This window comes from Drosophila pseudoobscura, chromosome 3, assembly GCF_009870125.1.
Source record: "Drosophila pseudoobscura strain MV-25-SWS-2005 chromosome 3, UCI_Dpse_MV25, whole genome shotgun sequence".
Lineage (NCBI taxonomy): Eukaryota > Metazoa > Arthropoda > Insecta > Diptera > Drosophilidae > Drosophila > Drosophila pseudoobscura.
Window position 1 is genome coordinate 16505363 of NC_046680.1, and position 24057 is coordinate 16529419.

The window sequence follows — 24057 nt, forward strand, 5'->3', positions numbered from 1 at the left end:
ATCATAGATACGAGTTCCTACGGCCACAGCCCCAAACCCCAGCCCAGAGTCCACTCTGGCTATCAATGTTCTTTCGGCTCCTAGCTGGATACATTAGGCAAATTATTTGCAACTTTCCGCCACCATTGAATGTAAAACAGCGAAAGGAAGGGCGAGACAAGGAGGATGGAAGTTTTTTGGCAAAGCATTTCAATTCAATCAAACACGCCCCCACACACTTCTTCTGGCAATACACATACTCCCCATTGGGTCCACACATGCTGGCATTTAAATAAAAATAAACAGGCAAAAGGAAATTCTTTGAAACACTTTTAAGCATCATTACATTAGCAAATTTCACCGATTTCGGGGGGGTTTGGTGAATTCGATTGAGCCGAAGGATTCTGGGAAATCTCTCTTTCTTTGTGGACGTCTGGAATTGGAAAAGATTGGCATGTGTGCGTTGTGTGGGTGTAGGTATGGGTGTGGCAGAATAACAATACTCACATTATATCAATGAAAAGCTCTTCTCTTGTGCTCTGTCTCCGTTCTCTTTCGATTTTCTAATTTCCATTTGAGGAAATTGCAGAAAATGTAATTATTGGCGAGACCGCTGACAGGACCAACACGTGAACTGTTGGCCAACATTTGGTGTAATTGTCGTTATAATAAATAACATCAACTGTCCGACCCCTGACACTTGACATCAACTGCAACGGAAGCGGCAACAGCAACAGCAACAGGAGAAGCAAAAAAATAAGCTTACTGCCAAAGACCGAGCCCGGATCCGACTCTGGGTGCATGCAAAGTGCCAGAAAAACAGTTGCCACTGCCGCATATTTCAAATGCGGACACATGTAAAAATGCTAAAGCGCTGATAAGGACATTAACATTTGCCCCAAACAGAGGGCTGTGGACTAAGGGGTGGGAAGAGCTTCCTTCCGTATGCGAAACATCAAAAAAAAGCGGAAAAACCTTCACCGTCACCCCGTCGCTTTTGACACGCAAATTTATAACGGCAGCAGCAGGCAACAAAAACTTGTGGCCAAAACACACAAAAACTCCCACCCCTCCGCATTGGTGGATCCGCAGAAAGGGAGGGAAGGAGTAGCACAAATTTGAACGCATACAAATGCAATTTAAATTTACTTATTTAGAACCCCCGGGAATTCCAAATTATTTGCCTTTTCACGCAAATTTAGCGACCATTTTTCTAGCAGAAATACGCCAAACAAAACAACAAAGTGGAGCCCAGACAGGTGGGCCTCAGCCATTGGGGGGGCTCGCATAGTTGGGCAGCGGGCCCTCCCCATAGACATCCCCACTGACATGTGCTTCCCCAGACCGATATTTGGGCGCAACTTTTTCCAACTCTGTTTTTTTTTTTTTGTGAGTGGGGGGTAGCGATTAGAAAATGCTTTTCCCCGAGCAAAAGTAACCCAAAGACTCTGACAAATGCTCTTTGGCTGGGATATTTCTGCTCTTGTTGCTGCCTCTGTGGTGATTAATGACGTCGAAAGCTGAGCCGGCGTTTTCCGTGGGATGGCGCTGGCTCGAGGTTCGTGGCTGGTGGCTGAGTGGGAGCCTGCTGTGTGGGGCGCTGGGGATGCTCTGGCAGCTTAATTTAAAATGAAAATTGTACTTAATTTCCAGCTAGAGAGGGTGGAGCGAGTAGGGGGGAGTTGTACACACAACTTCGTAGACTGATTATGTTTTTCAAGTTTGGTTTTCAACTCTCCAGCAAATATCCTGTGGAAGGCATTAAAGGTCATCCGTAACTCAACTTCATTGCAGCTCCTTGAAAGAGAAAGAGCTCAAAAAATATAACATCTTGTTATAGAAAATATCCGAAAATATCTTTTTTAATACTCCTCTTTTATGATAAAGTTTTTAGGTTTCAGAAAATTGTGGTTTCGTAAACTGGATCTCTTAGACAAATACGAACCGTCAATCTTGCCTGGCATAGAGTTTGTCATTCGTGGCGAGTGTCCCTGCCGCAGGCAAATTGAATTAAGATTACCACACGAGGATTTCAAAGAATTTCCAGAAAAGTCAAACAAGCTTTAGTTTATTATTATTATTGCGTGAGGGAAAAGTTTCGACCGCAGCTGGAAAGGGCAAGAGGAAGGGGAAGATGTGTGAGTCAGAGGAGATGAAACATTTTCAATCGCAATCTTAAGGTTTATTTCTTTTGCGCCAAAGCTACTTTATTTTGACAGCAGACAAACAAATGTCAGAATTGAAATTAAAAGGAAAGCAGCGACAGGCAGCAGCCGTCAGTGGAAAACTTGTGAAAAACACGCCCAACCCGAAGAATAAAGCCAAGTCGGAGAGGCAGAGGTAGTGGTAGAGGTGGAGGGGAGGTGACCGCAGTACGCAGTCCCAATCAGGAACTCCAGCTCCGTCCTGGGGGCCGACACCGACCCCTCCTCCCGTCCATCACCGCCCGCCCATACGCATTGCCTGGCTGACTTTCTTGCATTCCCGTGTTGGATCTGCTCCTTTCTGTGGTGTGGCTTGCTTTTCCGTTCTGTTTTTTTTTCTTTTTACATTTCACACAGCGTGAAATTTTCTAAATGTCATTTTGCTGTCATCTCGTGGATAATAAGATTACAACTACGATGAAATAATAGGATTCAAATGAAAAAACTTTGCCGTCGTCTGTCTCCTTTTGCGCGTCTCAACTTTCAATACGAGAGCTACACCTCCACTGCGATATATATCTGGATCTGACTTGCTGACTCGCTGACTCTCCGACTCAGTGTTCAAAAATGGAACGGGGCGCTGTCGGTGGGTCTGGGATTGGGATTGGGATTTAGCAGCAGCTGGAATGGGGCACAGCGGAAAGTTTCTGTTGCGACTGTTGATAGAGTGCCGCGATAATGAGTGAACAGCGACAGAGAGCAACTCCCTCTCCCTGTTCCTCTCCATCGCCAACTCCTACTCCTAGCCGACCTATGATCTTGAGACCACTTCCATGTCTGTGCCATGTCTATGTTCTATTTATATAATTGATTCGATTCCCCATCGCGGACCGTCTTGCGCACTGTGGTTTAATGAACCATGCTTTCATGGACCTGGACCTGGGCCTGGGCCTGGTCGGAGTCTGCGTAGCCCCGGGCCAAAGACCGATGAAAGTACTTACCAAGATGTGGCAAACAAAGCCAAGCCTCGCGAATCGCAAAAAAGAACGAGTCGAGGCAAAACCAAACAAAACCAAAACAAAACCTAAACCAAAACAGAAACCATCATCAGCTGGCTTAGATGGATCACTGCCGGGGGCCATAAGCACAGAGAAACCGGCTCTCATTACCGGTGGATTCGGGTATAAAAGACGCCAGCGCGGCCCAGACTGGCATCAGAACCCATCCAACGTTCTAGCAAGTCATTCGAAATATGAACTCCTACTTTGTGATCGCTTTGAGTGCTGTGTTCGTGGCTTTGGCCCTGGGCTCGGTAAGTCTGAAGTCCAGAGACTCCTCGCATTCTTAGTTGAGAAATTAAATTTGAATATCCAATTGCAGCCCCTCGACCTGAATGACGAACAGAAGGCTCTGGCCAAGCAGCATGGCGAGCAGTGCTCCCAGGAACTGAATCTGACCGAGGAGGAGAAAGCCAAGGTGAAGGCCAAGGACTTCAAGAATCCCACAGAGAACATCAAGTGCTTCGCCAACTGCTTCTTCGAAAAGGTCGGCACCCTGAAGGACGGCAAAATCCAGGAAGACGTTGTCCTCGAGAAGCTGGGCTCCTTCATCGGTGAGGAGAAGACCAAGGCGGCCCTGGACAAGTGCCGCACCATCGAAGGTGACAACAAATGTGATAGGGCAGTCAAGCTGCACGCGTGCTTCGAGGAGTTCAAGCCCCAAGCTAAGGCTTAAACTAGATCAAAAAATATGAATTCTGGCAAAAAGTGATTGGTTTGTGTAGAGCAGTGAATAAGATAACTATTTGAATACACGATTTGTCAGAGAAACCTTCCTGTTTGATATCTTAAGTGGGGGGAAATGCCCTGAACAGAACAAAAACCCGCGCTCAAAAAGCTCATCATCCAGTTTCCAGATTTTGATTTGCATGATTTTACATACATTTAAAGCGGCGCACCGAAACATACTTTATTATGTGATATTTACTCATGAGACAGCACACTATTTAGGCCTTGGCTCCCTTCACCACACACCTCTCAAAGTTGTATACGAAATCGCAGGTGGTGGCCGCCTTGGAGGCGCCACAGCTGGTCAGCAGAGCCTTGACCTTATCGCTAGCCAGGCTGCTGAAGCGGAGCTGCGCGAACTTCATGATCATGTCGTTGATGGGCTTGGAGTCAGCGGTGAGCATGCCCAACTTTTTGTAGAGGCAGCTGTGGTAGCACTTGACGGCCTCCGAGGGATTGGCCACCTCTTTGTCCGTGGTAAGCAGCGCAGCCTCGGCAGCTCCTATTTTCAGCTCCTTGATGCAGGACTCCTGATTCTGCTTAAAGGCGGCCAGATCCGCGGCGCTCTGGGACTGTAAAGATACGCCTTTAGATAGAAGAAATGATTCCAGGACAATCACTCAGGCTTGGGTACTCACTGCCACCGGCTCGTAAAGAGCAAGTCCAAGGATCAGTGCTATCACCAAACAATTCGCGTTCATCTCGATGGAATGTCGTCTTCTGTCTAACCAAATTTTGTCCGCCCAAAGCGGCTTAAATAGGTAGATGACAGAGCCATTTTCTATCGCTAAATTAAACCAATTTAGTTATTAACACACTATTATTCAATTTAAAAAAGAATCCAATGTTTTCATTTCTTGGTAATCATCATCGCTTGAATTAATCTTTCGGGTCAGTGGCTATAATTTTCGCTTTATTTAATTTCAATGGTTGCAATTTTAAAGTCTCGATTATTTTTTGTTAATTGTTTGTGTGTCTGTTGGGGGTTTTTAATATATTTAAGTGCTGCTTGGCTATAAAAATAGCAAATAAATAAATATAGCTCGATATGGATATAGCTATGAATCAATATAGGATTGGGTTTTTTATTTTTCTTCTGGCGACAGAATCATTAAACAGCAATCAAAGTCCTGCGGCCATTGCTCCCTCTTCCCCCCCATCCTTGGGAGCATTGTTGTATACATGTGTTTGTATTATGGGTCAACTTTGCCGAGCCTGAAAATATTTACTACTAAAAGAATTCTAAATTTTTATTGCAGATCAGAAATAAACCAAAACACATGAAGGTAACTACACGAATTTTACATGGACTCTACACAAAAATGATTTCTAGTCCAAGCCCCAAAAATATACTTCAAAGCTCCATAAGGCATTCCTTACATATTCAACCCTAAAAGTATTATATATACGATGGAGACGACCTCTCCTGATGTGCAAATGTATATAGTATGTACATATGTATATAATTGAGTATTATAGATTTTTATATTATATATACCGATCGGTTAACGGGATTGAAAGAAGCAAAATTTTATTGTCTGGTTCTGATAGAGAACGAAAAACGTATTGAATCACCAGAAAAGTATACACTAAATGGCGGCTATCGTTTGGATATATGTATAAAATATAACATATAACATATACAGTATATATTTTATTAAACAATCTTAAAATGAGCTCGGATCTTAAAGTGTCAGTTTCGAAGCAAGTCTGTTTCATTTTATTTAATTTCTCAAGCGTTTTTATAATATTTATATACCTGCTTTTCAGGCTGAAATGTTAAGAGATTATTTCTTTGGACAAGTAAGAACAAACTGATTAAATATTAGAGACCCCTAGTATACCCTGTAGATACGTTTGAAGATTTATTCCTCCTTAGATTCGGCTTCATTGGAGTGCTGAATGCCATCGATGACTTCGCCGGCGGGGTCCTTCTCGCCGTCTAGGCCGAGATCACCCTCCCCCATTTCGCTCCGCTCGATAATATCCCTGATTCGCTGCTCCGCCTCCAGGGTCTTCAGGTGATTGTAGCAGAGGTGCAGCTTGTAGGCCGCCTCGCATCGGGTGCGGCCCTGGAGGTCGCTGCATTCCTTGACCGCTGGCTTCTCCTTCTGCAGCATGGTCTGTACCTGTTGACGGAAGGCATGCTCCAGCAGGATATTGTATCGGTAGACGTCTATATTCTCGTACAGGCAGCTCACGAAGCACTGTAGCGGCTCATTGCCCTTGATGTCAAGGTATGGCATCTGCGAACTGATGCCGTACTCCGAGTCTGGCAGACTGTTCTCGCCTAGGGGTATGGGGGGCACCACGTCATTCTCGTTGTTGTAGTCGGTGTTCAGGAGGCTCATGTGGAAGAGCTTCAGCTGCGACATGGAGATCTCTGTCCTGCGGATGCACGACTGCAGCATGTCCTCGGTGAGCGTTCCTTTCATTGGATTCTTCTCGTCCTCGTCCACGGAACGGGTCAGGGACATGTTTAGCGTGACAGTCAGCGATCGGCTCTATGAAATGGATGGAATAGAACCCTGGTACTCTTGAAATTTCTCTCTGAGCCGCGATTTGTATTACCCATGCCAGTGGCAGCAGATCGCTGAGGCCCAGGCACAGCAGAAACAGAAATTGGTTCCGAAAAAACATTGAATTGGTCTCCCGTTGTCACTCCCACTGGAAACTTCACTCTGGCCATCGAGTCGGCTGCTTTTATAGAGCTCCCTTCCAGGGATCATCTGCCGGTAATTGCCCATTTTAATTGCAGTTCAATCGACGGCGATCGGAGCGATCGGAGCGATCTGCAAACCATTTTAACGCCTCACTGGCCGATCTGACAGATCTTTAATGGATCGCGCCCTCAACTGATGGTCGTTTCCAGTAATTATACGTTTGCAGATCCAGAACCGAATCGGGCCACGCCTCAGTGCGCAGTCAAAGCACCCATTTGCATATGAGAACTCCCATTAGCGTTGGCCCAGAACATATGTACATATTTGTCATATTTTTTTGGCCCCGTTTAATGGCCTCTATAATCGATTTGTGAAATGACAACAGAGCAAACCGATCTGTGCAAAAAAGTTCATGCTCAATTTGGCAGATGAATCAACAAGAAGCCAATCGCGTGCCCTGCCCCCATAAAACTGTTTAGAAAAGGTCGACAAAAGCTATTAAAATCTCTATGTAGACATATATGCCGATGGATCGAAAGTTTATTCTACACTGTTTGCCATATACACATGTACAATAATGATGTGTCTGGAGAGTTTTTCCGATGACTAGAAGTCTTTGTTGATTGCCAGTCCTTCTTCCTGCCTTACCCTTACCTGCCTTTCCACCTTTTAAATGTCTTCAAAGACCACATCTAATTGATGAACTTAATAACAGACTTGTGCTGATAATCAGGAGTCAGGCACAGGAACAACATTACTCGCACTAACCCTGAAACATATTGGACTCTAAGATCAAAGAGAGAAAGACTCAAGAAAGACAGAGCCAATACTGAGTCGTACACCCCACAGCGTAGTTTTTATTATAAAATTAAATTACATTAATGCGAGAACCGCAGGCTAACAGCCCCACATCCACTCCTACTCCCACTCCCGCCCAATCCAGCCACCCACACCAACCCCATTGAAGCGAATCATTTCTTTGCTCTTCCATTGAAAGAAATGTGGCAGGAACAGGACAAGGCAGAGGAAGAGACGGAGACAGGCCAAGCAAGAGAAAAGTCTGTCGCTCAAGACAAAGGCCAAGTCAAGCCATCAATGTGTTTGTCCCTTTGGCAGCGTCCACGGATCACGAAGCACAGGACCCACACCGCATCTGTGTGTGTGTGTGTATACCGGACCAGCATCCAAGGAGGATATCACGCGTGTTGGTTTCTTTGACAAGCCGCCGGGACAGGGACAGGGACAGAAACAGCGACGGGACCAGGAGCTGTCTACTTAAATGCATTAGCCGGAGAGTTGAAGGAGAGTGGGCGAGATGGTGAGGACTGCTGCCTTTTTAATAGACATTAGTAAACGCATCACTGATTATGCCGAAGCTCTTGTGCGGACAACTGCAACTGAAACGGATGCTAAATGGAAGTGACATGACAGGCCCATCCCCCTGACATCCCTGCCAACCCTGCCATCCCTGCTATTCCTGCCATTCCCGCTGTCGAGATCCAGCCAGACGGAGCAGGGAGTGACAAAATGAATTATAGACGCCAAGTCCAGCCAGTCCGGCGTCTGTTCAGTACATCCCACGAGCTAATGGCTCTGCTCCAAATTCCCCAAAGCAATTGTCCCTAACGTGCGAACCGGCAACCCCAACAACAACAAACGGCGGCAACAGCCCACCTGACCTAAGCCCAACTCAACCCAACGGATCCGAGCTTAACTGGTGACTGCAATTGCGACACGTGCTCAATGAATGTTTAATGATTTGTTAATTGGATTTGGGCCTTTAAAAAGCCGTCCCGGCACAGCCCAGCCCAGCCCTTGCTGCTCTGTCCGAATCATTTGTTCGGATATTACGCCTCCTCGTATGCCTCCTTTAAGGTCTTTTGTGGTATAAAGTTTGCCGGGTGCCGCTCATCAATATTTATGCAATACGCTCGTACATGAGCGTGCAAATGCCTTGGGGATCGGCCACCCCGCCCAAGGACTTAAGCCCCCTGACGACGGTCTGACAGTGGGCTCTAATGATGGCCCACTGTTATGCAAATGGCTCATACTCGTACAGTGGAGCATCCAATGACAAGTCAAATATGCATAAGTAATTATGTATATGTATATAAGAATTTAGAAAATTTTTATTTTCCTTTGAGATGCGCAAAGGCAAAGGCAGGGGCTGGGCTGATATCTGATGTCTGAGGTGATGCCAAAGTTTATATAAATTTCGATAGCTCTGAAATTGGGTTCGGAAGAGGTCTAAGAATCTGTAAAGCATTCCATTAATTATACCTTTGACGTTTTACATTTACTTTGGTTGGAAGAACAAGTGCTTAACAATTCACAGATACATTCTTGCACATAATACATTTGAAGGTCCTACTGAGAGTGGACCTAGATCTGGCTGTGGTGCTTGTGGTAGCACTGGTACAGCTGGAAGGCTGTGTCACAGTTGTCGGACCCCTTCAGGGAGTCGCACTTGGCCTGGACAGCCTTGACAGTGTCCTCGCCGGCCAGGGGACCAAGCTTGGCCAAAACTACATCGGGCTTGATCTGGCCATCGGCCAGAAAACCAGACTTCTCCAGGAAGCAGTTTGCGAAACACTTGACCTTGGGATCGCTGTCCTCGAAGTTGCCGGCCCGCAGGGCCAGAGCCTGCTCCTTGGTGATGCCCTCCTGCTGGATGCACAGCGCCCCGTTGGCGTGTGCCGCGGCCTTCTGCTCATCCGAGAGCTGCAGGTCCTGCAAGGAGAAGGAGATTCGTAGTTACATCTGCAGTCCAAAGGAAAGGATCGCCGGTACTCACAGCGACGGCGAGAGCCACCAGGGCGGAGAGGACAATCAGGAGCTTCATTGTGCTGATCGAGATGATGGTGTCGGAAAACCTTTGGTATCGGAACTGTTGGCTCCACTCGGCCGGCCACTAGCTTTTATATGATTTTGCATACCGCTTGTCTGACTTGTGCTTTTATTATCGCTTTTTGTGTTCGCTCTACTCCGCTGACCACATTGTACCCTATATACGCGCACTGGCTAATGTATCTCTTATAGTTTATTTTTAATCGAGGCTTAATGATTCTCTCTCTCGATTTTTTCGCATTGTTTCAGATCCGCGCCTGGTTCCTCCGATCGCTGATTACCTGGACTGAGTCACCTGTTTTCCAGTCTGGCTTAAAGTCCACTCGATATACTAGGTCCCCTGCAATTATTCAGCGCGTCGCGTCCAGTTACGATTTCCATTGTACTGCTAATTGGCTTTAATGATCGACACTCGTGCTCATTATAAGGTCGGGGTAATTTGATTTGCATAATGTAAGTGCTAATATTGATTTCAGACTTGGCTACCGATTAAATAAATCTACTTTTTTCGGAGAGGACCAGCGCTCATCCAAGCGTCAACCAATTTGCTGAACTAATGAATACAAAACCTTCAACTTGATCCAAATTTCGGCCCGCGTTTATGTCTTAGAATCTTAGAATATTAGCGAAAAGAATAAGAAAAAAAATAATTTAGAACTTAGAAAAATGTCTTATTTTGTGGGCAGGGCTTTCTATACCGACATTATTTTTTCCGACTCCCTTAAGAGTGTCAAAGTCTAGTCATTTCCTTGACTTCTCCAAAATATCAATAGCACATTACAGTATTCATATAAAATATTAATAAATTATTATAAATTATGAATCATACAAAATATTAATGTACAAATACGAAGAAATAAATACTCAATTGTGAATAAATCTGCCAAGCCCCTGTGGCCTGCACTTGAATTGGGTTTCTCAGAATATCTGCAGCTAAAGTGTTTGTTCTATCTGGCTCCATAATACCGGTTTTCCAAATTGTCTTGGAACAATCGGTTTCTTTCTTTCTTCTCTCCGGCTTTGATGAGGCCAAATCTTGTAGCCCAGTGCCAGTGCCAAAGTCTAACAGAGTTTCGAATCTCAAGTCCAAACATTGAACTGGTTTGCTGATTGGCCCGAAGTATATACAAACGAAGCTACCTGATTAGTAATTAAAGTGACATTCGGATGAGTGGCTGATATCATATGTACATACATAATATTTAGTATAACAATAAATTATCACTAACAGTTTGAGTAGAGCTCTGCCCTAAAGTTTGCTTGGACTTTTCTGGATGCTCACGTGCGAAGAAGAACTTTTGATCGCTTATATTACAAATATTTACTGCTGACAGCATCGATAATTCATGACCTACTCAAACTCTATGAGTGTACCTGTGTCTTGGATGGGCTCCTCCGCTCCTTAACTTTGGAGACAAAACTTGCCCGCACAAACTCGTAAATAGATACGCACGCCAGGCAAAACAAAATGTCAGAGCGATTATTGGGGCCCATCGTCGCCTGCCATGGCCCTAGCAGAAATAAAATATTTAAATAGTAATAAATTCATAATGTCAACGTGTTTGTTGTTGCGGCTGAGGGAGCCTTCCGTAGATTTATAGACAATACTAGTAGCAAACACGAATGGAGTCTACGACGATCCGGGGACTCCTCAAGTAGTTTGATTTCTGCTCGAACTGAGAGCTCCCCCATTGGGGGACTGGAAGGGAATAAAACTGTTTTATCGGAGACATGATAGGGCTGGTGGGATGGTGGGATGGGGCGGGGGAGGCGTCGCATGCCGCTCATATATAATATAAATATTAAATACTATATGGCATGCCATAAAAATATAAACAGCACATAAAACGACAATGAAAAACAATGGCACACGTTATTATGTGCCCGAACAAAGAACTGGGAGGCTAATGAAATGTCATCGGACCCCAGGGCCCCCGCGTCTACCCAACCTAACCCAACCGAACTGAACTGAACTGAAATGCAAATGTCACGCGAAAAACTATTTGACGACAACATTACGTTGACATTATAATAATGCCGTCGACCGTTGAAGGAGCTGCCATCACCAGAGTCCCCGACCGACCCCAATCCCAATCCCGACCTAAAGCGAAAAGCTCTGCCCTCCTCGGTGCTATCCCCCCAGCCATATGCAAATTTTTCGTGCTCTCAGGGCCAGTCGTAAAAGTCAACTTATTAACTATGAGCAATTAAAAATAAAAACAATTAAATAAAACAAAAAGCGTGAATTTGATTACGCTCAACCTCGTGGGAGCTGCTAAGCCCAGAAGGTACCTAAAGAAAGGACACATTTCGAGATAGCTGATCGGCCTGATCAAAGCATAAATGCTATTGAAGCTTCTTTTTTAAAAGGAACCGCCAGCTATTACATTTCAGATATGCTTTTTACTCTACGAACACTATTGGCTGTTAAAAATTAATTGTTTAAAGATAATACATGCATTCTGCACCCTTTAGCGGCAGTTTTGTAATTAATTATATACAAAATCAACGGTATTCGAGCTCTCCCCTATCCCCTCTCCTCTGCGGACCATCAGGCGAATCCGCAAGCGTAGCAAAAACCTACAGAAATTCAATTAGGCTTATCCCATGGAATAACAACAGCAGCACCGGACGACACCCACTGACACCCACCGACCGACACCCACAAAAAACAACAGTAACAGCTGCAACACCTGCGCAATTAATTAGTGTTTGCGGCATTAATTTCACAAAAAAAATTATAAAATAAAAGATGAGAAAGGAAACCAAAGCCAACCCTAAATAGGACAGAAGGGGCTGGGAATGGGGTGCACATAGGGAAAGCGATGAATAAGGGCCGTCCTTGGCCGGGGCTGTGATCCACAATTAGACCGAAAATTCTGTAACAACATTTCGCAATGGTCCGGAATGGAGAAGAACCGCTACCAGCAACAGCAAAGAACACTAAAGGAATGGAGGAGAGAAAAACCTGTGTAAATAGGGGGCAAACGATCAACTCTATATGTCATTCTGAAATCTTTTTGCTCCGATCTCGTCTGTAAACTAGGAGTACCAACTCCCTCAGAGCATTTGCAAGAGACGCAGTGGCAGATATCACAATTTCCACTTCTATAATTTGTTTATGATTATGGCCGTCGCATGCAAAATAAAACGCATTTAAGTAATTAAGCCATAAAAAAATGGCGTGCTCTGCTCGGTCCTGTTCTCCATAAAAACCAGTCCATACTGCAATAAAATGCCAAAAACAAAACAATTAGGCAATTAAATGTCTTTGGTATTACCAAAAATTTTCGTTTTGGTAACAAAACGCGTCATAAAATAAGCCAAAATGTACTCACCCTCTGGAAGTTAATGGTATTCTAGGATGGGGCTGGGTATGGGGATGGTGATGGTGGGGGCAGGGGTGACACTAAAAATGGATCCCAAAGGGGAGAAATTATGTGAAAATGTCCGCCTTTGGCTCGGCATCTGCTACTTCTTCCGTATAAACGCACAAAGGAAAATGTGGCAGCGAAAAAGAAAAGGCCGAACGAAAGGTCGGAGGCGTATGCGAGTGTTTTAGTAATATTTATTGAATTCCAGTTATCGAAGCCAGAACCGATGAAGTGGAGGGTAAGGAGGTATCCCGGACACAGGCCCTGACAAACCAGAGCAGAATAAGAATCCGAACCCCCGAGTCAGAGGCCAAGCAAGCAAAGCTCACAAAGCTTTTGCACGCACATTTTCTCCCCCTCTACAACAGCAAGGGGAAATTCCAAACGCTGCAAAATGAATTCTTTTGTGACAAGTTCAATTCGGTTGAGGGGGCGACATCCCATTCTCCCATCCAAGTTCCAGCGGAGTCCAAATGGGAGTTCATATGGGAGCCCGGCAGCAGATTGCTGCCGCTGTTGCTCTGGCTGTCATCTAACGCATCAAAGACAGTCAGGTGAAGGAATGCAGTCCCCGTTCTGTAAGAAATTGAAAAATACAACAGTGTGGAGGAGCGAGACGAGACGCTGAGGAAGCTGGAGGCAGCCCAGGGAAGCGTCGCCGGCTGATGGGTAAATGGAAAATCTCAAGCTGCGAAAATCAGCAGAAAATGCGCTGCTTTAGTTCACATTATTGTCATGGCACTGTGGATATTTTCCTGGGCGCTCGGAATTTTTAATAAGCGTTAAAGTTTATAACATTCTCAGCTCCTACCGAAGCAGCTTCTGAATCGACTGCCCCCACCGCTAAGTCATCCGCTTGGCACATATCGACAGGGCGGGATCTTCTGGACTGAAATACGGCTGAGGACCCAGCAAATCCCGGCTACGACCGAAAGGTAAGCCAAGGGCATAAAGAGTCTCACATAAAACCGACTAATTAGGTAAAGCATCTAATTAGACGCACACCAACGAGGATATGCGTCCTTTGTGTCGACTCGTAAAAGCCAAAGCCCCCAAATGACAACGTCGCTAAAAATTCTTATCGCCGGCACCAAAATTAAGCCGCACACGCGGGTCCGTCCCGGGGACAGCAGCACAATAGCGGGAAGACAAGAAGACATCCCCGAAAATACAATATATTGTGGCAAAGGTTAAAGATGCGCCATGTTAAATGTGGAAATTGTTTAATCCACTCCAATCCGGCGACTCAGCCATTACAATTACAGTGCCTGCCAGGTCGGGGGCAGGGACAGGGACTGGGACAGGGACAGGGACAGGGACAGGGTCCGTGGTCAGCTGCATGAAATTGGAACCGGCTCCGTTCGTGGGATGCTAGAAAAATACGTACTTACACTCGGAAAAACACAACCCCACACCAGAGAAGGAAAAAGAAAAAACCTATTTGCATTTTATTTGCTTTGTAATTTGATGGTCGATTGCGTTTTTTAGTGTGTAATGAGGTGGGCTCTGCCAATGGGTTCCTTATATATCTACATATTTCCCAGAGCCCGCCTCTATAGAAGGTCAAAGACAAAGTTGAGACGACTTATCCCACGCATGGTTGAACTGTTTTCCATTAGGCACCCACGGATAATGGTTGAATGAAAAACTAATATCAGATTTCACATTATAAACGTATTATTTATTTTTTAATATAATATAACGATACAGATATAATATTAATAGATAGGCTCCTGAGAGTAACACTTACAGGTGCCTATGCCCTTTCCATTTCCTGAGTCTCCACTTTCCAAAACTTTCTCAGCAAAAACTGTCTGGATTAAGGAAGATTCAACGCAATTATTGTTTCAAAATTAGTCTCTTATTTCGTTGCCCTGGAACGAGCAGGATCCTGTGAGTCCCATTTCGAAATTACCATTCTGGGGCACGCACGAGTGCATCAACAACACCCCGAGAATATTTAGGCGCTGTGCCACTGCGACGTGCAAATTGATCAAAATAAATTGCATAAGATATTCCATTTACGTTCTGGCGCCGAGGATAGAAAGTTGCCCCAAAATAATATTGTAAGCAGCAGCTAATGCAATCAGAAAGTGTTGCAACGCCCGAGGGGCGTTGGCTTCCTAGAACAATGCGCATCTTGCCATTCATTTACCATCTCCTCGCCGGGCAGAATTTTTGTTGTGAGTTATGGCCGGAATTTCTGATAAGATATCCGGATTGGGGCATGCTACTGGCAAAAGGCTGTTTCACCATAAATTACAGGGGATTTTTGCAGGGAACAGGGTAATATTTTGGGATTCCTTGTCAAATTGTAATCACCTTGGGGCAGGCAGTGCAGTACGGCTGCTGCCTACTGCTTTCTGTTAAAATAATTAGTGGTAATGACGCACTGTACCTGGAGTACACAGATCCCACACCCCATGCCCACACACAACAGGCTTTCGCCCAAGCCTGCCCCGAGAGAAACTCTGTTTAATTTGCAATTGCAACAAAAGAGTTGATTATCTGTCCACGTGCGTCAAGTTCTCTCCACGTGCACTTCAATATGCAAATACATCAGCCAGTCATTAAATTAATTAAAAAGAGCTTTTCCCGGAAAATGACTGTGCCAAAACTTTCCACAGCTCCGCTTCACTCCAGCTCCCACTCCAGCTTCCACTCCAGCTCCCACTCCAGCTCCCACTCCACATCGGAATCCGAAGCAGTAGATCTGTTGCACTACAACTATCAAAAGCTATCTCCCGAGCTGCATCTCGGCCTAGATGCTGCAATTAGAGATAAGTGAGCTTTGTTAATTTTAGATTTACAGCAGCAGTCAGAAGAGCAGTGATTTTGGAATGATTTCAATGGCTTTTAGAAGGTACAACTTGTACTAAATTCGATATGGCAAAATACTGTATTTATACTGTATTCCAGCCCCAAGAACACAAACGTTCTTAATAATTGCAGGGACCGATAAGCACCGTAAAATATAATTATAATTTGATGCATGATTGTGAGTATAAGGAAATTTGCAATGCCCCATACATATATGTACAAATTACAGGGCAGGGGGAACAACCCTTAGTTCGTCTCTAGTTTTCCACATATTACGCGGCTGTTGCTTGCCCCACCAGAAAGCTGTGTCGAGAGTTCATCAACCCTGCCCCAAAATCCAAAGCCGCAAGGGGAGAGGCGAGACCGACCCCAAGGAATTGTCCACCAGCTACTTCTGCTGATGCTGTTCGAAGCCCCCAGGCCCCCTTAGGCCAGACATAGCCTGCGGGCGACAATAAACTAGGCCATAAGATTTACTAATAACAATGATATATGTAAGACATTTTACCAAATGAGTATATAATAAAGCTAATGGAAAATCATGGAAGCCTGGGGGTGGCTCCATTCGGAGAAGGAATGGGATGGAAACAGTGACATCATATAGAATAATAGATACAGGCATATCAACTTGAGATACATTACATTAACCAAACAACTAATGGGCTTCCGTTTTGATCAGTTTTAAGTGTGGATGGAATGTATTTTCCATTCCTCAATTTGAAATTGATTAAATTCCACTCTGGAGTGCTGCCGCATTGAATTTATGGCCAAGCTATTTGCCCCTTATCACTCGGAATGGCTAAAATGGCATTCCTGTCCAGTGGCCAAATATTTATCACCTGCACATATTGCAGAACTAAACCTTTTTCGGACCATAATGGCCTATTAAGGTGTTGGCCGAAATCGTGTTTGGCCTGCGATTTAAATGCAATTAAATGGAAGTGTCTGATGGGCACACTTTATGGCCCGACCACCCCGCCCCACCCCAGAAAGGGGTGGATGTGGTCTACTGGACGGAAAGGAGTTCAATTAAAATAAAAGAAATTGCCCAAAATATGGGCTCGTAAAAATGATAAACACATTAAACGGCCACCAATAAATGTCTTTCCACTGACAATTTATTTATGAACTCTAATAACTTTTAAAGCATTTAATTTCAGTCAAATTCAACCTGTTCCCGATCCACCGCACCCACCTCCAGTAGCTTCACCGCCAGGTCCACATGTTTTTAGCCGCTATGTTTTTGGCCCACACACAGGAGAACAGAAAGTGTCAACTTTTTGCCAGCCAAAAATTGTCAAATGCACAGAATTTTATGCGCCATACATTTATGTTGATGCGGTTTAAAAGTTTTTTAATTACATTTGCAGGAGACCCTCACCCTCAACCGCTCCCGCAGTCACACCCACACCCATACCCATACCAGGAACAGGAGCAGTCTTTTGGTCCACACATAACCGTATGCATCATTCGGAATATATTTTACTCTTTCTGATTGTGTTTGGCTGTGAAAATGTTCAAAACTCATTTAATTTGAAACAAATTAGAAACGATAACATACAAAAGTGAGTTGTTGTTCTGGCTGGTGGTGGGAGGATGCTGTGGTCCAGGCAATAGATATGGCTATGGAGCCCTACAACAGAGCCATTATGACACTAATGTAGTCTGACTCGAGTGGGTGGCGTCTCAGTGTATTTTTTGGCCAGAAAAGGTGAGTTTCAAGCTAGATTTCTGTCATTATTTACAGTGCATTATAGTGGGTTATAATGTTGGGTATTTTTTTAATTACTAAAGACCCAAACAAATAGGTTAGCCTTCTCGTTAACAGCTTGCCAATTCGTAGAGATCATAATGCTCTTTTCGATTAATCATTAACCGATGACAAGCTGAAATGTTACCCATTAAACTTCAGTTTAATTTGCCTATGCATTAGCATCCATTTCCCTATCCATCCCCACATACTCCTCATCCGATTCGCCCCTTGTCACTCGGCTGTCAATCATCCATCACTGCCCCCAAACGAAGAAGAAGAAAAGAACCCACCCCACCAGAGCTGCTGGACTATGGCAAGTCTTTGCTACTTATCTCTAAACCGCAACAGAAACTAATTACTAAAGCGCCTCTCTGCCTGTGCAAGCAGTGGGGATTATCTATAGCAGAACCGATGCAGAGTCCCCCTATCTCTAACCCTGAATCGCAAAAATGTTTAGACTACACATAACCAAAGAGCTCATCATTCATCTGGTGTGCCTGTGGGGCCCAAGCAAACATGGCCTGGCCAGCAAGTGAAAGGCACACAAATGATATCAGTTCTCGGGGATCTGATGTGACCCAAATATGATGGGGCTGAGGCTGTGGCTGATACTGAGGAAGCCACGGCAGGACAAGGCATTTTAAAGCAGCATACCCAAGGATGTGCAAAATATTAATAGGCTGCGAAGCCCTGCACAAATATTGCCTTGCCTTGGCAATACAAATATTAAGTGAATGATATTTTTTTCCGATCTCACACAAACAACAAAATCCAACAAAAACAAAAAAGTCATTATGACAAAGTGGTTTCGAATTTAGAGAAAAGGGAACGGCCAAGTGGGAACTCTCAACGATTGACCAAAATAAATGCTAATCAGTTGCAGGGTTCAAAAGTCCAGTTTCTGGGATCGTATAAAAGCACGCTGTACACTGAATAGAGTTAGCAGTTTCGCTTCCACAAAGTTCTAGACAACATTTCGATCAGCATCATGAAAGTATTCATCATCTTGGCTGCCTTCGCCACACTGGCCGCTGCGGTTGTAAGTCGAGAGCTCCCGTGTTTCCCCTTCAATGACTCTAACCCTCGCGTTTGACTTCCCGCAGGAATTGACAGACACACAGAAGGCCGAGCTTAAGGAGAGGGCCAAGGCTTGCGCCGGGCAAGAGGGAGTCACCAAGGAGCAGGCTCTGGCCCTGCGCGCCGGCAATTTCGAAGATGCCGATCCGAAGGTAAAGTGCTTCGCCAACTGCTTCTTAGAGAAGGCCGGATTCGTGGTAGATGGCCAGATCAAGCCCGATGTGGTCCTGGCCAAGCTGGGTCCGATTGCCGGCGTCGACAAGGTGAACGCGGTCCAGGCCAAATGCGACTCTCTCAAGGGCGCCGACAAGTGCGAAACCAGCTATGAGCTGTACAAGTGCTACTACCAGAACCGAGCTGAAATCTAAGTCAAGAATCTTGAGCTTGTGATTATGACACCTACCTGACAAATACAAACACTTATGTTTTCATAATCAATAATTCCTCCGCGGGTTTGTCAGTTAATCGGGTGGGGTTTCTGGAGCTGGATCTGGATTACAATGTGGGCTCTGTGCCCGCCCTGGTCATCGGTCGTCGGATCAACGGCAACCGTTCAGGGGTGGCTCAAGAAAGTGGTCTGCCATGAAGACTGATCGGTGGACCACGTTGCACTGGGGCTTTTCCCTAGGCCGACTGAAAGTTTGATTAATAAATTTTTTTATCCCTCTTCGGCAACACGTTTTTAATTAATTTTCCACTCAACAATTTGCAGTGCGTTTCCTCGCCATTACCCACACCCGGTTCTTCTCTACCTTTGAGCAAATAGCTACGAATCTGGCTATGGCTCTGGCTCCACATCCGTCTCTAGCTCCCTGCTGCCGCAACTCAAAATGCAAACAAAGTCTCGTCTCGTCCTCTAACAATTTGACACCCGGAGCAGGAGCTGGAGCAGGATGGAACGCAGGAGCGACAAATAGTATATGTATGTATCTCAATTGTTTGCGTATTTGTTTGCCAAGAACAATAAGCTGGCTGTGAATGCTGGCTGGTTGTGTGGGGCTGTCTGGTCGAGGGCAATTCTTGGGGGAAAAGTCCCTAATTGATTTTGGTAATGTTGCTTTTTAATGAAGTGTCAAATGTGTTTCATGTGTCAAATGTGGCATCGGGCCACAAGGCGGAAGCAGGTCTCAACTCTCTGAGGAGCACAGGAGAGAGCTCTTAGTGTGCAGCCACAATTCAGCTTTTGGCAAATGTAAAATTAATTAAATACATTTGGGAGAGAATCGAATGAAACAAGCCATTTTCTACACAAAAAAATAATCATCTATATAAATATAATACATATCCCTGAATATCTAAGAATAGCTTAAAGATAACACATATTAGAAAGCGAAAAAACCCCTAGGCGGAACATGCTCTCCGAACACGAATGCGACACCGAGGCCCATTAGCTCAGTTGGTTAGAGCGTCGTGCTAATAACGCGAAGGTCGCGGGTTCGATCCCCTCATGGGCCAGGAATTATTTTCCTCTATTTTTTCGTCTTTTATTTTTGTGTGTTGGCTGGTATTCCTTTTGGTAATATTCAAGCCGCTCACTTTCCACTTTCTAGCCGTAAACTAAATTGAAATTGTGCAGCAAAAGTGTCGAAAACGACCGACCAGTCTGACTCGATCAGTTCCAAACTGGCGTTTGTTTGTGCTGGACCCACAAAATAGATTTGCCGCAATGTAATTGAGTATTTGTATTCAATTAAGACTTATTTCAATATTTGCATAAATGATTCTGGACCAAAGCGCCAGACAACCCACAGACAGAAGAGCCAAACCGAATAGAGTCGAGTGGAGTGGAGTGGAGTGGAGTTGAGTGGAATGGAATGGAGTGCCGTGGAGTCTAGTCCTCAAGCGTGTATAAATCCCTCATATGTTCGGGCATAATTTGGTGAAACGAAACTTAAACAAACAACTGGAGAGAGCAGGAAGACAGCGAGAGTCCAGTGGTCAGATCCGTAGCTCCGGTGTGGGTGCCATGTGTGCCAACTGTCTGATTTTGACAGCCCGCATAAAGCGACCAAAGGACGCAGATGCAAACGGTCCCCATGATGACACGATGCCTGGGTAAACACTCGTGGAAAGGTCCAGCTAAATGCATTACCGTCTGACTACCCACCGGCCTCGGCAACCGGCCATTCGAAGTCCTATGCCCCCCCCTTCCCCATTTGGCGACAAAAACTGCCACAAATATTAATTTTTATTATTCAAACATTGCTTTAATTACATTATTTTTGCGTATGGCCCGCGAACAAACCAGCTCCGCACCGCAGTGCACTGCACGGCACCCACTTGGACATGTGTGGCAAGCTCTTCAGCTGCATTCTGTCGTTTCCACAGCCTCCGCTTGCCCCATCACTCTGATCAATCACTGGAAAATTGGATTTTCATATGTGCGTCCGGGCTGCCGTTCTGGTGAAGGGGGCTGGGCCTCGGCGGCGCCTGTGCCTTGTGGTGATGAAAATCAGTCGGGTCGGGTCGGTGCTATTCGCTTCATGTTTGACAAGCACAAACAGAAACTTAATCAGACTCCATGGATTGGTCAATAAATTTTAAACACAAATCAAGTGTTAACTGGGGGTTTAATTGTGGCTTGTGCGACGAGTACAAAGAAGAGAGAAATACAAATTTGAGATCAGAAAAAATACAGGTTTACATATGAATTCCAGGCCATATTTGACTAACGTGAAAAAACAATGTTTTTATCAAAAGATGAAAGATTTAAAAAATATATTTTTGATTTTACTTTCAGTACATTGCAAATGCAAGATTTTTTCTATCTGCATAGCTGTATTGATAAAATAAGAAATAAAATAGGGAAATTTCCAATGTGTTTGTTAATGATTAAAGATAACTTTACTTAATGGTTGCATATCCAAGCAAATAGTAGATACTATTTTACATGAAATTTAAATGCAATTAAATCATTCACCTCGAGTTTTTTGAAGGGAAGAAAGTTTCAATCGGCTAATAGCATTTCTAACAAAATCCAAAAAAGTAACCACAAATGTCCCCCAATGCCGTGGCCCAACGTGGGATTTTAACACTCGGCAGCTGCGAATGACTGCGTCAAAACCCAATCCAGTCGAAACCCTTTGCTGTCCCAACCATTTGGCAATCAATAGAAACACGTCCGGCCATATGGAGGGACCCAGAGAATGGAGGAAAAGTGTCCAGTTTATTTTTTGCCCGGCCATTCATCGAATTCGTTGGATCCGGATGCTGGGCTGACGGAAATTCGATTTATTTTCATCAATATTCAATGTCATTGCAACATCTTCGTGGGCAAACCCAAAAGCGTACATCAGGCATGTCACTCGAAAACCACCAGCAGCAACCAAAAGGAACCACCAGAGTGAGGGATGGGATCCCTGCCGGGCTCCATGGAAATGGACTTTGTGGCTTGAAACTTTTTTGTGGGGATTCGCTATTAAAATTTGATGTGCATGTTGTTGTCTCGTTGTCGCAGGTGCACGTGTCACAGGAGTGATCCTATGGACCCATGGACCTGGCCCACCTGCAGCCCCTGCCATGCGGGGCAGTCTGGCGCAGTTGTGGCCATTCGTCTATTCGGGTTTTGTACACTTGATGCGCTCTCTGCGCTGCCATTGCATATTTAAACAAATTTATTTGCAATTTAGTGTTTGCGGTTGGTGCACCCAACACCGGAGTGTGAGACCGGTTGGTTCGCAGCACATTCGAAGCGCTCTTTTAAGTGGCGCGAAAATTAATTAAAATTTTTGAAATTGATTGACAAATATGTCAGTTTGATTGGCAACTCTCTGGCGTGGCTGCACATTATTTGTTTGATTTTCCATTTCAGTATTTTCAAAATGTACGCTGCAGCTGAGTCCCTAATTATTAATATCATGTACCCGGCTGGTGGATAGAAATATGCCGACTTTAAAGCTTTCTCTTTAGCAGCCCTAAAATGTAGTACCTCCGGGGGCTGGCTGTCAGAAATCTCGCCTCTCGTGGAAATGCAAACAGAATCGAGAAAAATCAACAAGAGAAGGTGCTGGGCGTGTGGACTCCCAGTCATATCTGTGGAAGTAGGAAAAACGCAAAGCCGGCATCGGCGGATGTGTGGGCGGGAGCGAGCTTCGAGTCCGCGAAGTTTGTGGCTGCATGCAACGCAGCGATAAGGGCATGGCAGAGAGTAAATACATAATCCACGTGAGTCGGTGGCCGGCGAATGCGACGTGACACGCATTGTGTACAAGAGAGAGACTTAATGGTTTCTACCTAACCCTGCTTGGCATCTGTCTGCAGATTTAAGATTTTTTACTGAAACGTTTTAATAGCAAAGCCAAGGGTATTCTCTATAGTTTTCTATAAAGGATGTTGCGGGAGACCATTTTCAAAGTTTGTGTTATTCTATATCCGTCGTGATACAAAAAAAAAGAGCCGAAAACGAACAGTTTCATTTAGCAGAGCAAGGTTTCGATCCTCGGACCTCTGGGTTATGGGCCCAGCACGCTTCCACTGCGCCACTCTGCTAGCTGATGTCGCAGCGCGAAAAAGTCTCTGTTGTATGAAACATAATGTATGTATAACGAAAATTATTCTTAAATCTAGAAAATAAAACAGGTTTGATTCAATTTAATCAAATTAAAAAACGAAATAACCTAAAAATTAAAGCCAATCAACTTTAAGCAATAATTGTGTTTAATTTGTACTTTTTGCACCCATCTTTTAATTTAACGATTTTGTCGAAACGAGAACCAACTAGCAGAGTGGCGCAGCGGAAGCGCGCTGGGCCCATAACCCAGAGGTCCGGGGATCGAAACCTTGTTCTGCTAATTGACTGGTGTGGGGTGCAATTCCCAATTTTTGTATGCATAATAACATAAAACATGGACTTAAACAGTTTCAGTAAACACCTCGCATTCTGATTCTAAATATTTATTTTTTTTAATAAAACTCAGTTTATTTTTAATGAGAAATTAAAGCTCGGCTATATGGCAGACCCAGAAAGAAAGAGCAAACACTGTGTTATAATAATAATAATATTTAATTCATAAATACCGGTTTTGCTTATATGTGAATAAATGTACAGGAAATCAGGATCGGGATATCAATACAAATAAGATAAAATAATATAATATAACGTATCATTTCAGTCTAGTATTGCAAAAAAAAGTTACTTCCCATACCGGGAATCGAACCCGGGCCTTCTGGGTGAAAGCCAGATATCCTAGCCACTAGACCATATGGGATACACTCGTCTTTGGTCCAAAACTGCATTTTGTTAGAAATGCCTGCGAATTTGTTATTTTAAACTATGTTCCGCCAAATGTGATTGCGCAAAAGGCAGATTAAACCAGTTTTAAAATACAATTTAATGGGAAATTTAGTGGGAAATAAATGATGTATACATTTTAATATTAAACTACTCGGAACGTTGTGAGTCGAGTCGCAGCTACGGCCACGACTCTACATTTAGAAAGAGACAGAAAATTAGTAAACATTGTTAATTAATTTGTTCTTTCTGGCTATAATAATACTCCGATGTGATCCAGATTCTGCAATCTACTAGATATGATAATTCTCTATGATTCTGCCTTTTTGGTTTTCTCGAATCTTCAAAATTGTGGATGCCACAGATTTTGTCCTTTGTAGGCG

The 24057-nt window shown here is 44.4% G+C and overlaps 5 protein-coding genes, 1 long non-coding RNA gene and 4 other non-coding genes across 10 annotated transcripts; 4 read left to right on the top strand and 6 right to left on the bottom strand.

The window, feature by feature from the left end:
* Window positions 1-3278: 3278 nt before the first annotated feature.
* On the top strand, window positions 3279-3952 carry Obp56a (Odorant-binding protein 56a). Its single transcript, XM_001361399.4, has 2 exons — window positions 3279-3435; window positions 3504-3952. The coding sequence occupies exons 1-2, from the start codon at window positions 3376-3378 to the stop codon at window positions 3855-3857; spliced, it is 414 nt and encodes a 137-aa protein (XP_001361436.2). The 5' UTR covers window positions 3279-3375; the 3' UTR covers window positions 3858-3952.
* Window positions 3953-4061: 109 nt separating this feature from the next.
* Window positions 4062-4669, bottom strand: Obp56b (Odorant-binding protein 56b). The gene is made up of 2 exons (XM_001361400.4): window positions 4549-4669; window positions 4062-4482 (listed from the first exon to the last, which is right to left on the bottom strand). Exons 1-2 carry the CDS (start codon window positions 4609-4611, stop codon window positions 4129-4131), a joined length of 417 nt encoding a protein of 138 aa, XP_001361437.2. The 5' UTR covers window positions 4612-4669; the 3' UTR covers window positions 4062-4128.
* A 971-nt stretch (window positions 4670-5640) lies between these two features.
* Window positions 5641-6623, bottom strand: Obp56c (Odorant-binding protein 56c). The gene is made up of 2 exons (XM_002138676.3): window positions 6482-6623; window positions 5641-6414 (listed from the first exon to the last, which is right to left on the bottom strand). Exons 1-2 carry the CDS (start codon window positions 6548-6550, stop codon window positions 5776-5778), a joined length of 708 nt encoding a protein of 235 aa, XP_002138712.2. The 5' UTR covers window positions 6551-6623; the 3' UTR covers window positions 5641-5775.
* A 2220-nt stretch (window positions 6624-8843) lies between these two features.
* Obp56d (Odorant-binding protein 56d) lies at window positions 8844-9479 on the bottom strand. Its single transcript, XM_001361401.4, has 2 exons — window positions 9368-9479; window positions 8844-9303 (listed from the first exon to the last, which is right to left on the bottom strand). The coding sequence occupies exons 1-2, from the start codon at window positions 9413-9415 to the stop codon at window positions 8956-8958; spliced, it is 396 nt and encodes a 131-aa protein (XP_001361438.4). The 5' UTR covers window positions 9416-9479; the 3' UTR covers window positions 8844-8955.
* Window positions 9480-10205: 726 nt separating this feature from the next.
* LOC117183670 (uncharacterized) lies at window positions 10206-10758 on the bottom strand. The gene is made up of 2 exons (XR_004468807.1): window positions 10616-10758; window positions 10206-10560 (listed from the first exon to the last, which is right to left on the bottom strand). It is a non-coding gene; the product is annotated as an uncharacterized lncRNA (long non-coding RNA).
* A 7538-nt stretch (window positions 10759-18296) lies between these two features.
* Obp56e (Odorant-binding protein 56e) lies at window positions 18297-18885 on the top strand. The gene is made up of 2 exons (XM_001361402.4): window positions 18297-18406; window positions 18471-18885. The coding sequence occupies exons 1-2, from the start codon at window positions 18356-18358 to the stop codon at window positions 18810-18812; spliced, it is 393 nt and encodes a 130-aa protein (XP_001361439.2). The 5' UTR covers window positions 18297-18355; the 3' UTR covers window positions 18813-18885.
* A 940-nt stretch (window positions 18886-19825) lies between these two features.
* On the top strand, window positions 19826-19899 carry TRNAI-AAU (transfer RNA isoleucine (anticodon AAU)). Its single transcript has one exon. It is a non-coding gene; the product is annotated as a tRNA-Ile (tRNA).
* Window positions 19900-22860: 2961 nt separating this feature from the next.
* On the bottom strand, window positions 22861-22932 carry TRNAM-CAU (transfer RNA methionine (anticodon CAU)). Its single transcript has one exon. It is a non-coding gene; the product is annotated as a tRNA-Met (tRNA).
* Window positions 22933-23162: 230 nt separating this feature from the next.
* Window positions 23163-23234, top strand: TRNAM-CAU (transfer RNA methionine (anticodon CAU)). The gene has a single exon. It is a non-coding gene; the product is annotated as a tRNA-Met (tRNA).
* Window positions 23235-23579: 345 nt separating this feature from the next.
* Window positions 23580-23651, bottom strand: TRNAE-UUC (transfer RNA glutamic acid (anticodon UUC)). The gene has a single exon. It is a non-coding gene; the product is annotated as a tRNA-Glu (tRNA).
* Between the last annotated feature and the right edge of the window lie 406 nt (window positions 23652-24057).

What these genes read in the sequence shown, in the direction of transcription:
- Obp56a (XM_001361399.4), top strand. Translation starts at nt 3,376, where the DNA reads ATGAACTCCTACTTTGTGATCGCTTTGAGTGCTGTGTTCGTGGCTTTG. An exon ending in TGGCTTTGGCCCTGGGCTCG is followed by an intron (nt 3,436 to 3,503) that starts GTAAGTCTGAAG and finishes ATCCAATTGCAG; the next exon opens with CCCCTCGACCTGAATGACGA.
- Obp56b (XM_001361400.4), bottom strand. Translation starts at nt 4,611, where the DNA reads ATGAACGCGAATTGTTTGGTGATAGCACTGATCCTTGGACTTGCTCTT. An exon ending in CTCTTTACGAGCCGGTGGCA is followed by an intron (nt 4,483 to 4,548) that starts GTGAGTACCCAA and finishes GTATCTTTACAG; the next exon opens with TCCCAGAGCGCCGCGGATCT.
- Obp56c (XM_002138676.3), bottom strand. Translation starts at nt 6,550, where the DNA reads ATGTTTTTTCGGAACCAATTTCTGTTTCTGCTGTGCCTGGGCCTCAGC. An exon ending in ATCTGCTGCCACTGGCATGG is followed by an intron (nt 6,415 to 6,481) that starts GTAATACAAATC and finishes TCCATTTCATAG; the next exon opens with AGCCGATCGCTGACTGTCAC.
- Obp56d (XM_001361401.4), bottom strand. Translation starts at nt 9,415, where the DNA reads ATGAAGCTCCTGATTGTCCTCTCCGCCCTGGTGGCTCTCGCCGTCGCT. An exon ending in TGGTGGCTCTCGCCGTCGCT is followed by an intron (nt 9,304 to 9,367) that starts GTGAGTACCGGC and finishes TTCTCCTTGCAG; the next exon opens with GACCTGCAGCTCTCGGATGA.
- Obp56e (XM_001361402.4), top strand. Translation starts at nt 18,356, where the DNA reads ATGAAAGTATTCATCATCTTGGCTGCCTTCGCCACACTGGCCGCTGCG. An exon ending in CCACACTGGCCGCTGCGGTT is followed by an intron (nt 18,407 to 18,470) that starts GTAAGTCGAGAG and finishes GACTTCCCGCAG; the next exon opens with GAATTGACAGACACACAGAA.